The following is a 17,877-nucleotide window of genomic DNA, read 5'->3' on the forward strand; positions in this document are numbered from 1 at the left end:
AAAATTTATAAATTTAGGTAGAAAATTAATTTTTTGGTTGAAAATTTATTTTTTTTAGTTGAAAATTAAAATGTTTTGACAAAAAGTCATATTTTTCATAGAAATTAATCTTCATGTTCGAAAATTAATTTTTTATTCAAAGATTTATCCAAAAACTTTTTTTCGTGGAAAATTAAATTATTTTCATAAAAATTCGTTTGTAATTCGTTATTTATTTTTTTAATTTAAAATTCACGTATTTTGTTTAAAATTAACTTTTGTTGTTAAAAATTTAACAATAAAAAAGTAAAGTATAATTTTTTAAACTTAACTATTTTGTTGAAAATTTGTCTTATACACTAACATCTTTTTTACTTGAAAATTCATTTATTTTTTTTCAAAATTAGTCTTTTTTTGTAGAAAATTAATCTTCTTGGTTGTGAATTCGTTTTTTGGCTAAATATTTCTCATTCTAATTAAAAATTAATTTTTTGGGTTAAAAATTGAAAGATTCTGTTAAAATTTGAGTTTAAAGTTGATTTTTTAAGTAGAAAATTCATCATTACAATTGAAAATTCATTTTTCTTTCGTAGAAAATCCATCTTTTGGTCAAAAATTAAAATATTTGGTTCGAAATTGATTTTCATTTATTGAATATTCATAATTGTAGTTCAAAATTATATTTTTTTTTAGTTGAGAATTTAGCTATTTTGTGGAAAATTAGTTTTTTATGCTTAAAAATGTCTTCCTTCAACTGTAAATACTTTGATTTAAAAACGTATATTTTTTAGTTGAAAATCCATTTTTTCTAAGTTAAATAATTCTCATTTTAGTTGAAAATTCATTCTTTGTTTAAAAATGTACCTGTTGATTCAAGAATTCCTATATTTGGTTAAAAACTCATCTTTATGATAAAAAAATAATCTTCTTGGTTGAAGATTCATTTACTTGATTAATAAATTTAAATATCTTGTTAAAAAATCGTATTTTTTGCAAAATGTTAATCTTTATGTTTGAAAATTCATCTTTTGGTGAAAAATTAAACTCTTTGGCTTAAAATTGATTTTCTTTTATTAAAGATTCATAATGACGCTTAAAAAATTAATTTATTTTTATTAGAAATTTAACGGCTATGTTGTTATTATTGTTAATATGCACTATTTTAATTTTAAAAAACTTTTTTTTTTAATTGAAAATTTAACTTCTTTGCTGAAAATTATTAGCTTTTAGTTGAAAATTCATGTACTTTCTTGCAAGATTTTTTTTTAGTAGAAAATACATCTTTTGCTGGAAAATTGAAATATTTTGTTCGAAATTGATTTTCTTTAATTAAGTATTCATAATTATAGTTAAAAATTAATTTATTTTATTAAAAATTTATTTGAATTTTTTGTTATTTATCACTGATTTAATTTAAAAAACCTTTTTTTAGTTGGTTAATTTCTTTCTTTTGTTGAAAATTTAAATATTCTGTTGAAAAATTGTATTTTTTAGCAGAAAAATAATCTTTATATTTGAAAATCCATCTTTTGGTCAAAAATTAAACTGTTTGGTTCGAAATTGATTTTCTTTCATTGAAAATTCACAATTATATTTAAAAATTCCTTTCTTTAACACAAAAATTAATCGGCTTTGTTATTATCCTTATTATTTTAATTTAAAAACTATTTTTTTTTAGTTGAAAATTGAACTATTTTGTTGAAAATTCGTTTTTTTTGGTTAAAAATTATTTATTTCAACTGCAAATATTTTTTTGGTTGAAAGTTTATATTTCTTAGTTGATAATTCATTTCCTTGATTAAAAATTTAAATATTTTTTTGAAAAATCATACCTTTTGTTAAAAATTCTTATTTTTTAGTAGAAAATTATTTTTTTTGAAAATCCATCTTTTCGTCAAAAATTAAACTATTTCGTTGGGAATTTATTTTCTTCTATTGAAGATTTATAATTATACTTGAAACTTAATTCCTTTCATTCAAAATTTAACGGCTTTGTTTTTATGAATGTTATTATTGATTATATTAATTTTTTAAACTTTTTTTTTAGATGAAAATTTAACCGTTTTGTCGAAAATTCTTTTTTTATGGTTAAAATTACTGTGTTCAACTATAAATATTTTGTCTTAAAAACTTACATTTTTTAGTTGAAAATTCATGTCGCAGAAAATTATTCTTTATGTTTGCAAATTCATCTTTTCGTCAAAAATTAAACTATTTGGTTCGAAATTGATTTTGTTTTGCATTGAAGATTCATAATTATATTTAAAAATTAATTTCTTTGATTAAAAATGCAATGGCTTTGTTGTTATTATTCATTATTTTTATTTTTAAACAAACCTTTCTAGTTGAAAATTGAACTATTTTGTTAAAAATTAGTTTTTTATAGTCAAGAATTACTATCAACTGTACATATTTTGGGATAACTTATATTTTTTAATTGAAAATGCATCTATTTTCTTAAAAATTATTTTTTTTCCAAGTTAAAGAATTCTCATTTTAGTTAAAAATGTAAGTTTTGGTTTTATAATTCCTCTATTTTGTTAAAAACTCATATTTTTGGTTGAAAATTAATCTTCTTTGTTCAAAATTCCTTTCTTTGGTTGAAAATTTAAATATTCTGTTGAACAATCGTATTTTTAGTAGAAAATTAATCTTTATGTTTGAAAAACCATCTTTTCGTCAAAAATTAAACTAATTGGATCGAAATTGATTTTATTTTATTGAAGATTCGCAATTATTGTTAAAGATTTATTCTCTATTGATTCGATTGAAAATTTAACGGCACTGATGTTATTCTTGTTAATATTTATTATTTTAATTTAAAAAACCTTATTTTTTAGTTGAAAATTTAACTTTTTTATGAGAGTTAGCTTTCATGGTTAAAGATTACTTTTTTTTACTGTTAATATAAGTATTTTCTTGAAAATTGAAATATTTCGTTGAAAATTCGTATTTTTTCGCAGAAAATTAATCTTAATAATTGAAAATCCATCTTTTCGTAAAAAAATAAACTATTTGGTTCGAAATGGATTTTTTTTATTGAAGATTTATAATTATATTTAAAAATTAATTCCTTTAATTCAAAATTGAACAGCTTTGTTGTTATGAATGTTATGATTTATCATTTTAATTTAAAAAAAGTTTTTTTTTAGATGAAAATTTAACCGCTTTGTCGGAAATTCGTTTTTTTCTAAGTTAAACAATTCTCATTTTGTTTAAAAATGTATTTCTATGGTTAAAAATTTAACTGTTCGTTCGAGAATTCCTATATATTGTTAAAAGCTGATCTTTTTGGTTCAAAATTAACCTTCTTGGTTGAAAATTCGTATTTTTTAGCAAAAAATGAATCTTTATGTTTGAAAATTCACTTTTTGGTCAAAAATTAAACTTTTTGGTTCAAAATTGATTTTCTTTTATTGATGATTCACAATAAAAAATTTATTGATTTGATTAAAAATTTAACAACTTTGCTATTACTATTTTTAATATTCACTATTTTAATTTTTATAACTTTTTTTTTTAGTTAAAAATTAAATTTTTTTGTTTGAAAATTCGTTTTCATGATTAAAAATCACTTCCTTTAACTGTGAATATTTTAAGTTAAAAAATGATATTTTTAGTTGAAAATTCAAGTATTTTTTTGTAAATTCTTTTTTTTCTAAGTTATTGATTAAAAATCGATCTTTTTGGTTATCTTTGGATAATGTCCTGATTTTCCGATCAATCCATCTGGTCACCCTAAATTAAAGAATAAAGGCATCGCTTACATCAAGTAAAAAATTATCATCCTTCATCAAATCATCGTTTTCTCGAGTATCAAAGAACTGTGGTTTCCTCTTTAAACTGGAATTTGTTTTACTTGCCAACTCAGCTGGTTTTATTAGATTTTTCCCTACTAATCTGAAATGCGGCAATTGATTTCGCCACTGTAAGCATTCGTCAAAAACTGGACCGACCGGAAGCTGATCGTTTTCTTCATACAAAGTTTTTTCCAATGTTTCCCATTGTTGAATCACTTTCCTCGTAGCCAATTCTTCCATATCCTCAGGCCACGAGACAGTTGTCGTTCCACTTTGACGATCCCAACTTTCGGATTCATTGCCAATTTTTAAGAACTGATTTCTTCGAGAAGCTGGAGACAAAATTCTACGATTGTCTCCACTTCCTTCGGCTACAGTCATTTGTACCACGTGTTGTGGTAATTTGACCTTCTCCTTCGGAGGACTGAAAGAATATTTAAAAAAGTGATTTTTCGAGATATAAAATCCAACTATTTAAAGAGATAATAATTTTTCAAAACGATAATTAAATTTTCAGTTAAAAATAGATTTTCAACCGAAAGAACAACGATTTTTTTCGGCAAAATAGAGGATGACAGTTTTTTGTCAAAGAAAAAAGTTCCCGGTCATTTCCCGGTTCGCAAACATTTTTCAGGGTCAATGAAATTTAAAACATCGGACACTATATCTAATTGTTCCATTCGAAGTAATAATCTGCACGTATAATATGCAAGCTATTAACCCTTTTCAACTGCAAAATTTTTAATTAAATGTAGTTAAACTGCCAAATTATAAATTGTTAACTTTTATCAATTGTAGAGTTCAAAGATTCAGTTCCAAAAATAGAAATCCACGCTATAATTTTAAATGCTCTAAATTGAAGAATCAATCACTGAATCTAAAAATATTCAAAATTATAACAATTTAAGCAATTTTAAATTATAATTCCAACTCAGAATTGGTTGAAAAGTGAAAATTCTCTATTTAAATGTGGAATTCAATTACTTTCGAAATTTTTCCATTTTAACTAATTATAAGAATTAGAAAATTTTGGAAAAATTCCCTGTTCCATTCCATAATTTAATTTTTTTCGAAAATACCTCGTTTTAGCACTGAACAATATTTTTTTTGAAAAAATTCAATTTTCCATTGTAGAATTGTTATTCTTCTCGATAAATTCCAGTTCAACTCAGAATTGGTTAAAAATTGAAAATTCCTGGCTCAAAACCAGCATTAAATATTTTTTGAAAATTTTCCGTTTCCAAAAAGAATTCGAATTTTTGTAAAATTTTCTGTTCCAATTCATAATTTTAATTTTTCTCAAAAATGTCCCGTTTCAACTTAAAAATTAGAATTCATTCAAATAAAAAATTCCATGTGCCAACTCGGAATTTACTTAAATTTTAACATTCCCTGTTAAAAGAAGAATTATAATTCTTTCGGTTAAATATCAGTTTTAATTATGAGTTGGTTCAAATTTTAAAATTCTCTGCTTCAACTCAGAATTATAATTCTTTGGAAAAATTTCCTGTTCCACTTCAAATTTTGTTCCTTTTCCAAAATTTTCAGTGATAGCTCGAAGTGTGTTCAAATTTGAAATTCCTGGTTATTATTCTGAATAAATTCTTCTTCCAAATATAAATTTGTAAAAAATTGAAAAATCTCTGTTTAAATTATGTTAAATTATTTTTATTTTAAATAGTTTAAAAAAATTTTATTATTGAAAAGCTTCTAAATTTCATGTTAGAAATCTGCCAAAATCTAAATTTGGTTTCAAATTAGGCCGTGAAACATGTGCACCGAAATTTTGGTAAGAATAGCCGAGCTTTATCGGTACACGTAGACACTTCGTTTAAGTTATTTGAAATCATTTTAAATTTCTAATTATTTTGAATTTTTTCAAAACTTCTAAATATTTCTTCAACTAACTCGAATTTTTACAAGAATAATAGGTGTTTAATTGTTATTTATTCATCAAAATTTAAGAAGCTGACTTATTAATTAAATTTTTTTAAATAGAAAAATTAAAATGGTAATTTTCAAAGTTTAGTTTTTTTGTTCCGTTTAAAAATGGAATATTTTAGACTGAAATTTAATAAAAGCCTTTAATCATAAATAAATAATTTAAAAGTTATTTTAAAATTAAAAATAGTTGATAACGTTTCAATAGAGCGTTTACATTTGCTTAAGACTTTCCAATCAACTAAAATCAACTTCAAAATCAACTAAAAATGTTTTCTTATAAAGAATGTTCGATTTTAAACGATTTTAATCTTTAATTGCTTAAGTCTTTAAAACTGCATTTTGAAATTCTTTAATTCAAATAAGCATTCTAAACTTAATGCTATCATAATTGAAAAAGATCACAATTTAACTAATTATTTATAAAACGGTTGAAATCTAAGTTGGACTGATTTTTTTTCGAAAAATTTGAAAACTCCCGGTCAAAAAATAAATTCACGGTAATTTCCCGGTCTCATAAAATTCCCGGTTTCCCGGTCCAGTGGCCATCATGAAAATAGTTACATTTTAAATTATGGAGATGAATTTTGAACTAAAATGAAGAAATATTTAAAATAACATTTTACTAAAACTGTTGAATTTTCTGCAATGTAGAATATTTTTTAACTAGAAAAATGATGAATTCTCAAAGAAAAATGTAGTCGTTGATAACCAAAACTACGAATTTTCAACAAAACAGTTGACTTTTCAAAGAAAAAGAATAGTTAGAAAAAAATGTTTGATTTTCATCAAATTATATAAATTTTGAACCAAGCAGTTGATTTTTTAACCAAAAATATACATTTTGAAACAAGGAACATCAATTTTTTTACCGAAAAATACAAGTTTTTGCAAAAATGCAACAACCAAAAAACTAATTTTCAAACTAAAAAGATTAATTTTCGACCAAAAAAAAAGAAGAATGTTAACAATAAAGTTGAAATTGCAATCTAAAAGATGAATTTTTATCACAATATTCAAATTTAAAAATTTTAAAATAAGATAGTTGAATTGTTAGTTAAAAACGGGAATTTTTAAACAACAACAAAAAATAAACTTTCAAGAAAATTAATAAATTTTCAAGAAAATATTCAAATTTTCAACTAAATCATTTTAAACAAAAATCAGGAATCTTAAACCAGCTAACAAAAATTTTAACTAAATATTTGAATTATCAGCTTATGAAGATAAATTTTTAACAAACAATAAAGTCGTTAAATTTTCTACAAAATAGTTAAATTTACAAACCAAAAATACGAATTTTTAACCAAATGGTTTAATTTTTACTTAAAAAATATCAATCTTCAATGAAAAATGGGATGAGTTATATGTTCAGATAGAAAATTAATTTTCAAAAAGACGAACAATTAACCAAATAGCTAATTTTTGTAACAAAAAATGCATTTTAAACAAACAAAAAATTCATTTGTGACAAAATAGATCAATTGTTAAAGAAATAGTGAAATTTTCAACCACAAAGATTAATTTTTAACGAAGAATCTTAATATCCTACCAAGAAACATCATTTCAACAAAATACGTGAATTTTCAATTAAGAAAGCCAAATTTTTACCAAAAATGAGATAGTTGGATTATCAGTAAAAAAATTAATTTTTAACAAAAAAATATGAATTTCCAAGCAAATATTTAAATTTGCTACGAAATAATTTTGAAACTGGAATCAAGAATCTTCAACCATCAGATTTTTTAACTAAGTAGTTGAATTATCAGGTAATGAAGATAAATTTTGAACAAAAAATGGAATAGTTAAATTTCCAACTACAAAAAAAACCTTAAGCCAAAAAATTAATATGTTACAAAATAGATACATTTTTAACCAAATACTTAAATTTTCTACAAAAAAATGAATTTTAAACAAAATTCATAAATTTTAAACCGAAAGTTAAATTCTCGAAGGAAAACAATCATTTGCATTACAAAAATATGAATTTTTAACAAAAAAGTTAATTTTTAACCAAGCATTTGAATTTTCCAATGCAGGATTTTTATATTTTGATAATTGTATCATTTCGGGAATTTTATTTTATTATTAATATTATCGAATATAAAAATTTCCAAATGATAAAGTTCTCGACAAAAAATTGCCGAACTATAAAATTTCCGTATTTGAACAATTACAATTTACGTTATAAATATTATTAATTTATTAAAAATACCATAATCAAATACATTTTCAATGTTTGAAGTTTGTAAAATTATTGTTGGAATTAAAAATAATAATTGAAAACAATCTCAGCTATGAATATATTATTGTTAAAATAATGTTATTTTAAATTCAAATAATAATTAAAAAACTTGAAACATTAAAAATAATTTTATTTTTTCAATGAAAATATTTGATTATCTTCTATTTAATAAATAAATAATATTATTACAAGAAATTTAATTGCTTAAATTCGGAAATTTTCTGGTTCGCATATTTTCTAATTTTATCATGCGGTAATTTCATGATTCAAGAATATTATTGTCCAGAAATTTTATTTCTCGGGAATTTTATTGTTCCGAAATGTCATTATTCAGGAATTTTTTATTCTAGAATTTTATTTTTCGGGATTTTTCAGTCCCAATATTATAAACTGTCGGGAGTTTTATAGCGTCGAGGACTTTATTTTCTGGGAATTTTACAATTTGGACATTTATCAACTTTTCAGGGATTATTTTATTCTGGAATTTTATTATTCGGGAATTTTTTTATTCGGAAATTCTTTTATTCAGGAATTGTATTACTCGAGAATTTTCCAATTCTAAAATTTCATTTTTAGGGATTTCCCAGTCGTGCCAATAATATAAACTATCGGGAATTTTATCTGTTTATAATACTGCAATTTTATGAATTTGATTATTTTATTCTGGAATTTTATTATTTGGAAATTTTGTTGCTCGGAAACTTTTATAATTCAGTAATCGTATTATTCGAGGATTTTTCAATGCGGGAATTTTTTGGGGGATTTTTTCAATCGTCCCAATAATATAAACTGTCGCGAATTTTCCGACTAGGCAATTATCTTTCGGAAATTTTATTAATCGTCCATTTCCATATTCGGTGATATTATAAATATAAGCTGTCGTGAATTTTGTTTTTTTGGAAATTTTCCAAATCGGTAATATAATAAACTGTACGTAATTTTTCAAAACAATAATTCAATTTTCAGTTAAATATTTTTTAACTAAAAAAATTATGAATTCTCACACAAAAATGTAGCAGTTGATAGTCAAAACTACAAATTTTCAACAAAACAGTTGAGTTTTCAAAGAAAAAGTATACTTTAAAAAAATTGTTTAATTTTCATCAAACTATATTAATTTCGAACCAGATAATTGAATATCCAACCAAAAATATAAATTTTTAACCGCAAACGCTAATATGAACTAAATGGTTCAATTTTCAACTAAAAATTATAATTTTCATACAAGAATGGAATAATTAAATTTTCAATTTAAAAAATGTATTAAAAAAAAACGAGTTTTCAACCAAATAATTAAATTTACAACAGAAGAGATGATTTTTCAACTAAAATAAAGCAGCAACAACCAAAAACCTAATTTTTAAACCCAAAAGATTAATTTTCGACCAAAAAAAAGAAGAATTTTCAACAATAAAGTTGAACTTGAATTCTAAAAGGTTAATTACTTTCTATAAAAAAAATCATTTTTCGCAAAATACATACATTTTCCATCAAACAGTTAAATTATAAAATATTTCTTTTGACTGATTATTAGATAATAATAAGATGAAGGCCTTAATTAGTGATTACCAATAGTTGAATTTTAATTTGAAAAAGTTATTAAAAAACGAACATTCAACAAAATAGTTCATTTTTGCAGCAAACAAATGCATCTTATACAAAAAAATGAACTTGTAACCAAATAGATAATTTTTTATCCCAATAGTGCAATTTTCAACCAAAAAAAAATTAATTTTTAACAAAGAATCTTAATATTCTTCCAAAAAATATAATTTAAATAAAATACGTTAATTTTTTAATTAAGAAAGATAAATTTGTACCAAAAATGCGATAGTTGAATTGTTAGTTAAAAAATTAATTCTTAATTAATAAAAAACGAATTTTATGCCAAAATAGTTTAACATTTCCTATCCAAAAAGAAGATTTTTCAACAAAATTCATGAATTTTCCGTTAAAAATTTAATTTCAAAAAACGAACATTCAACAAAATATTTCATTTTTGATTCAAACAAATGCATATTAAAAAAATTAATTTGTAACAAAATAGATCAATTTTTAACCAAAAAGATTCATCTTCAATAAAGAATCTTAATATTCTAAACAAAAAATAATTTCAACAAAATACATGCATTTTCAATTAGGAAAGTCAGATTTGTACAAAAATGAGATAGTTGAATTATTAGTTAAAAAGTTAATTTTTAACCAATAAAAACGAAATCTCTGCCAAAATAGTTTAATTCGAATCCAAGAAGACGAATTTTCAACTACATAGTTGAATTTTCAGTTAAAAAATATCAATCTCCAATAAAAAATTAAATAAGTTAAATTTTTAATTAAAAATTAATTTAAAAAACGAATATTCAACAAAATAGTTAAATTACCAACTCAAAAAGACGAATTTTAGTTAAAAAATATTCATCTCCAATAAAAGATTAAACTAAATTTAAAAACTAAAATTCCAGATACTGTACATTTCCAAATAATAAAATTTCAGGATAATAGAATTCCCGAATAGGAAAATTCACGAACAGTTTCTAATAGTACCGAATTAAAAAGTCCTGAATAATAAAAGTTCTCGACAAAAAATTGCCTAATTATAAATTTCCAACATTTGAACAATTAAACATTTTTTATAAATATGATTTATTTATTAAAAATACAAAAATCAAATATATTTTTAATGTTTAAAGTTATAATAAAATATAATAATTATATTTTTTATTAATTTATTTATTGTATTTTTAATAAATAAATAATTTTATTAAACAAATTTAATTGTTCAAATTCGGGAATTTTCTGGTTCGCATATTTTCTAATTTGTAAATTTTCTGTTTAGAATTTTTTCAATGATGGGGGATTATTTTATTCTGGAATTATATTATTCGGCAATTTTATTGTTCGCAAATTTTATTATTCAAGAATTTGATCATTCCCGAATTTTATTTACCGAGAATTTTCCGATTCGGTAATATACATTTTTCAGGGTTTTTTAATGGAATTTTATTATTCGGGAATTTTCCAATTCAGCAATTTTATTTTTAGGGATTTCCCAGTCGTCCCAATATTATAAACTATCGGGAATTTTATTTTTCGGTAATGTTCCAATTCGGTAATATTATAAACTGTTCGGGGATTATTTTATTCTGGGATTTTCCAATTTGGCATTTTTCTTTCGCGAATTTTATTAATCGGGAATTTTCCAATTCTGTAACCTTATAAATTGTTCGGGAGTTTTCCAAATCGGAAATTTTATTATTTAGGAATTGTATTATTCGGGAATTTTATTTTTTGGGGATTTTCTAATTAGGTAATATTATAAACTGTTGAGGGTTATTTTATTCGGGGATTTTCTAATTCGGAAATTTTCTTTCGGGAATTTTCCAATTAGGTAATATTATAAACTGTTCGGGGATTATTTTATTCGGGGATTTTCTAATTCGGAAATTTTGCAATTCTTTAATATTATAAATTGTTCAGGAATATTTTATTCGGGAAATTTCCAAATCTGAAATGTTATTATTCAGGAATTGTATTATTCGGGAATTTTATTTTTCGGGAATGTTCCAATTAGGTAATATTATAAACTGTTCGTGGGATTATTATATTCGGGGATTTTCCAATTCTGTAACATTATAAATTGTTCGGGAATATTTTATTCGGGCCTTTTCCAAATCGGAAATTTTATTATTTAGGAATTGTATTATTCGGGAATTTTATTTTTCGGGTATGTTCCAATTCGGTAATATTATAAACGGTTCAAGGATTATTTTATTCGGGGATTTTCCAATTTGGCAATTTTCTTTCGGGAATTTTATTATGCGGGAATTTTATTATTTAGGAATTGTATTATTCGGGAATTTTCCAATTAGGTAATATTATAAACTGTTCGGGAATTATTTTATTCGAGGATTCTTTAATTAGGAAATTTTCTTTCGGGAATTTTATTAATCGGGAATTTTCCAATTCTTTAATATTATAAATTGTTCGGGAATATTTTATACGGGAATTTTATTTTTCGGAAATTTTCCAATTAGGTAATATTATAAACAGTTCGGTAATTATTTTATTTGGGGATTTTCCAATTTGGCAATTTTCTTTCGGGAATTTTATTAATCGGGAATTTTCCAAATCGGAAATTTTATTATTTAGGAATTGTATTTTTCGGGAATTTTCCAATTCGGTAATATTATAAACTGTTCGGGGATTATTTTATTATGGAATTTTATTGTTCGGGAATGTTATAATACTGCAGTTTTATAATTCAGTATTTGTATTATTCGGGGTTTTTCAATTTGGGAATGTTTTTGGGTTTTTTTTTAATCGTCCGAATATTATAAACTGTCGGGAATTTTCTTTCGGAAATTGTATTAATCCTGCATTTCCATATTCGGTAATGTTATACATATAAGCTGTCGTGGTTTTTATTTTTCGGAAACATTCCAATTCGGTGGTATCGTAGATTATTTTAGATTATTTTATTTGGGAATTTTCCAATTTCGAAATTTTATTATTCGCGAATATTATTGTGCAGAAATGTTCGAATTCGTCAATTTTATTATTCGGAAATTTTATTACATATTCAGGAATTTTCTTTTTTAATAATTTTCCAATTCGGTAATATTATACTGTTGGGGTATTATTTCATTCTGCAATTATTTATTTTCAGAAATTTAACTATTTATTGTTTTATTCGGGAATTTTCCAATTCGACAATTGTATTTTTCGGGATTTTCCAGTCCTCCCATTATTTTATTCAGGAATTTTTCGATTCGGAATTATTATTTTCAGGGATTTCCTAGTCGTCCCAGTCTTATAAACTGTCGGAAATTTTATTTTTTGGGAATTTTCCAATTCTGTAATATTATAAACTGTTCGGGGATTATTTTATTCGGAAATTTTATTTTCGGAAATTTTACGGCATATTCAGGAATTGTATTATTCGGGAATTTTATTTTTTGTGATTTTTCAGCCGACCCAATATAATAAACTGTCGGGAATTTTTATTTCCGGGATTTTCTCAGTCATCTCAAACTAATGATGAATTTCAATTATTTACTTTTATTGACAATACAAAGTTTTGTTGTCAAGTAGCTATCTGTAGAAGAGAAGAAAAACTACAAATTCACTTTCGGAGCAACAAGCAAGATAGATATATAACTCCACTGTTATGACTTTACAATTATGTTAATTACGCCGCGATAAAATTCAATTAACCCTCTAAATTCTACCATTAATATTTAATATCAGAAATATTATGAATAACTTACATGCTTCTCTTCGTCAGCTTACGCATTTCATGCTTCTTCCTCGAGCCCCACTTGCTTGAATTTAAAAAATCGATACACAAAAGTAAAAAAAACCGCGGGTTCTCTCCGGTTGTCTGTTTGGCCAGGTGTTCATCGTGACCAGGTAGATAATCGATTACTTTTATCAGAACCGACCTTCACGAAACATAATGGCAAAATATTTAAGGTTACATTTTCAACTAGAGAAAGCCCCTGTCTTTCACGAAACTGCCATTCATTTTTTCATTTATTATTCTAATACCCCGATTCGAAATCCTGTTGTTTCCTTTCGAAACGAGGCAGGTGAGAGTGAATGGCAAAGTTGGACAGCTTTCAAGAAAATTCGAGCGTGCGCGCCGTAATCAACATTTACAAGGCCATCTGAAACCAAGTCGATCAGCTGTTTTCACTTGTCTCGCTAACGTACGAAGATTTCGGAAAGGTACGTCGGGATTTTTGATTGGCCGGAGTTTACCGGAACCCGAAGTCCTCAAAAGCGCACGATTTTCAAATTTGAGACTTCAATCTTCATTTGTATTAGAAGAAAAGTGTAAATTGACGGTGTGATGGCTAGCATATTATCAAATAAATCATATTATATATCATTCTATTTATATTTTATTTATTTAATTATTTTTTTGATAATGAAACTGTTTGATGAAAAGTCATCAGTTCTGGTCGAAAATACAACTATATTTGAATAAAGTTGATATCTTTGGTTGAAAATTGAATTATTGTGTTGTAAATTCGTTTCATATTTTGTTGAAAATTAGAGTTTTTAATCAAGAATTTAGTTAACACATTTTTGTTACAAATTGATATTTTTAAACTGAAAATTCATGTATTTTGTTGTTAATTCATTTTTCGTTGGTTAATAATAAATCTTGTTAGTTAAAAATCGTCATTTTTTATTCAAGTTTAGTTGAATTCTTATGTTCCAATTTAATTTTTTGATTGAAAATTCGGTATTCTAGTTGAAAATTTAAATATTTTATTTATTTTTCTTCTTTCTTAGGGGGTTGAAGATTCACCACTATGGACATTAAAATATTTGGTTAAAAATTGAATTATTTATTTAAAAAATTAACTATTTGCTTGAAAATTAAGGTTTTTTCTACGAAAATTTATTTTTTAAATTTATTTTTAGAAATTAAAAATTAAAATATTTGATATTAAAATTCATCTTTTTGGTCGAGGGTTATACTATTTTATTTTCGGTTGAAAAATTATATTTTTTAGTGAAAATTTAACTACAGATTTGCGCTGAACATGATTTTTTGCTGTTTCTTAAATCAAATTTTTCTAATACATGAAATACTATACTTTTTACTGATAATTATATGCTTATATAAATTGTTTGAACAATTTATTATTGTTTTCAGCAATTTTCTCTTAGAATAAAATTGGAAATTCGCGGGGTAACGAAAAATTCTGAAAGTTTCAACTTTCATAACGAGACAACAAGTAATTAAACCGAAATAATTGTTTAAACCATTTATTATTAATTATAATAATCTTCTCATAAAATAATGATAGAAGGATTATAATTGATAATAAAAGAGTGTATGATAATGATGCTAGAAAATTGTGTTTTATTTTTAAATTAAATATTTAACTTTTTGTTCACTTTTCACTTGGAGAGAGGTAAAAATTAATGAAATTAACCAAACTTAATTGTTTCTACAAAATATTATTGTTTGTAACGATCTTCTCCTCTTGTAATGCTATAGATAGTGTCGGAATTTTCTTAAATTTTCCACTTTTTGTCAACTTTTCATTTAGAATAAGGTTATAATTAATTTGAATCAATTAAAAATAATAATTTTTAAACAACTTTTTATAATTTTAGATAATATTATCTTTGAATAATGCTGGTGAGTGCGTTATTTTCTCAAATATGAAACTTTTTGTGCACTTTTCACTCAAAGCAAGGTGCAAATTAATTAATTAATTAATTAATTTATATACATTATTGATAGAAGCGAAAATTAAAATTTTAAATCATTTTTCAATAATGGGAAATAATTATGTTCTTAACGTTTTGCTCCACATTATGATTTCTAAATTTCCTTAGATTTACAGAGAGAGAAGAAAAATTAAATTATCCGCACATGTGACAGAATTGAGGAGATTAATTTTTTTCCAGATTTCTGGAAAAGATTTAGATTCTTTTGCAATGAATTCTAAGATAAAATTAGAAAAAGATCACAATTTTTAATTATTTTGTTAGATTTCACGAAAATTAAAAAATGTTTTGTAGGTTCCTAGGAAAAATTCAAATAATCTTTCATTTCAGAAAATTACTTTGAAGGGCTTATTTAAAAACATATCAAAACACATCAAAAGATTTCGAAAATTGTCAAAGAACAATCTGATAGATTTTAAAGGCAAATTTTTTAATTTTTCAAATTAAAAAAACAGTCAGGAAAAACTTGAATAATTTTTAAAGCCTGGAAGGTTTAAAAGGTCTGAAAAGATTAAAAAGAAAGGATTTTCTTAAGATTCGTGTACAAATTTAAAATTATCTTTTATTTTGAAAAATGAAATTTGAGTGAAAATTAAGAATGGGTTTTAAATATATCAAACGATTTCTTAAAATTTTAAAGAAAAGTGTAGAAGATTTTTAAAAAACTGTTTCAATTTGGTAATATAAAAGAACAAAAAAATCAATCGAGTAAATTCAAGAAATCTTCAGAAGAATTGAAGGGATTAAAAAACAAAATTTAATTTTAAAAGATTTTTAGAAATGTAGATTTTTAAGGATTTCACATAAAAAAACTTTAAAAGGTTTAAGAATTTTGAAGGCTTCAAGATTACAACCAAATTTTCTTAAACATTCTGGGAAAATTTAGAAGATAAGAAGGACAATTTTTTACATTTTGAATGATTTTTTAAAATTTCAAGGAAAATTCGAAGCAGTTGAAGTTATTTTTAGTAACCTAAAATGTTTCAAATAAATAATAAATATTCAAAAAGTTGGAAAGATTTCCGATTTTTTCCAAAAATAATAAGGTATGGGACTTGAAGCTGGATAGAATATGTAATATATAAAGATAATGTTTGAGAAAAAAGTGTAATAGTTTATATGCCAACCAAAGAAAATGAAATTTCATTTAAAAAAAGAATTTCAAAACCAAAAAGACAATTTTCAACAAATAAAGATTTTTCAGTCAAGAAAGAGAAAAAAGTTCTTCTATATTTTTTAATCGAAATTTGTATAAAAACTGGATTTTCAATAAGAAAATATGAATTTTCAGCAAAAATTTTGAAACCAACGAAATGGTTGAATTTTCAACGAAAGAGATAAACGTTTAGGAAAAAAAATCAGCAAAGTAATTCAACTTTTACCTACGCAGTTGAATTAAAAAAAAAAAAACATCAATTTCCAACAAAACAGTTAAACTTTCTCCTAAAGAGATGACATTTCTTCTAAAAATATGAAGCTTGGAAAAAAATTATTTCGTAACAAGGTAGTTTAAAAGAAAATTGCAAATAAAATAAGATTAATTTTCAACCAAACAGTTGCATTTTTATTCAAGAAAGATGAAATTTCTACTAAAACAGAATAATTGAAGAAAGAAATTTTAAAAAATTGAATTGTTATCAAAAAAAGATTTTTGTTTACTTTTAACACCAAAATATACATTTTAAACAACAAGTCATTTTTTACAAAGATAATTTAATTTTTAAACCAAAAAAGAGGAATTTTCAACAGAAAAGTCGAATTTTCTACTAAAAAGAATGACTTAAACAAATTTGTTGAATTCTCCACTAAAGGTTGCATTTTTATCCAAGAGAAATGCAATTTTCTACTCAAAAAGGTGAATTTTAAAATCAAAAAGATAAATTTTCCAAATAATAACTGAATTTTCATCCCAAAAAGATTTCAGTTGACTTTTCAAAACCAAATTAATATTTTCAAAAAAGAAGTAATTTCTCAACGAAGGTACTTGAATTTGCAACCTAAAAAGAAGAATTTTGAAAAACAGTGGAATTTTCAATCAAAACGCATGTCTTTGACAAAATTGTTGAATTTTCAATTAAAATGTTGCAGTCTTATCCAAGAAAGATGAGATTTCTACTGAAAAAGATTAATTTAAAAAATAAAAAGACAAATTAAAAAAAAAAGAACAGTTGAATTTTCATCCAAAAAATATTTTAGTTGACTTTGCAACACCAGAATATGAATTTTTAAAATAAAAAGACGAATTTCAAGACAAAAAAAATGATTAAATTTTCGTCTAAAAAATATTTCGTTTGATATTTTAACATTAAAATATGAGTTTTAAATAATAAGTAATTTTTTTACGCACATTCTTGAATTTTCAACCCAAAAAGATGAATTTTCAACCAAATAGTTGAATTTTTAACCAAAAAGGATGACATTTGAAGAAAAAAGTTTGAATTTTTAGATAAACATATACAATTTCAATTAAGAAAGATGCATCTTCTACTGAAATAGATGAATGTTCAAATTAAAAAGACAAATTTTCAAAAATTTACTTGAATTTTCACCCAAAAAATATTTCAGTTGACTGTTTAGCATTAAAATATGAATTTTAAACAAAAAGTAATTTTTCTACGAAAATAGTTAAATTTACGGACAAAAAGGATTACTTGATACATA

At 23.5% G+C, this 17,877-nt stretch overlaps 1 protein-coding gene across 1 annotated transcript in view; it reads right to left on the reverse strand.

Moving 5' to 3' along the window:
* Positions 1–13,609, reverse strand: part of LOC117170120 — a 39,253-nt gene extending 25,644 nt beyond the window's left edge. Inside the window, exons 1-2 of the mRNA XM_033356659.1 lie at positions 13,233–13,609; positions 3,747–4,203 (exon numbers count right to left, since the gene is read on the reverse strand). Of these exons, the coding sequence (XP_033212550.1) occupies positions 3,747–4,203; positions 13,233–13,258 (483 nt within the window). The 5' untranslated portion in view covers positions 13,259–13,609. The remainder of the gene's footprint in view (positions 1–3,746; positions 4,204–13,232) is intronic.
* Positions 13,610–17,877: the final 4,268 nt, after the last annotated feature.

Source organism: Belonocnema kinseyi, chromosome 3 (genome assembly GCF_010883055.1).
Source record: "Belonocnema kinseyi isolate 2016_QV_RU_SX_M_011 chromosome 3, B_treatae_v1, whole genome shotgun sequence".
Lineage (NCBI taxonomy): Eukaryota > Metazoa > Arthropoda > Insecta > Hymenoptera > Cynipidae > Belonocnema > Belonocnema kinseyi.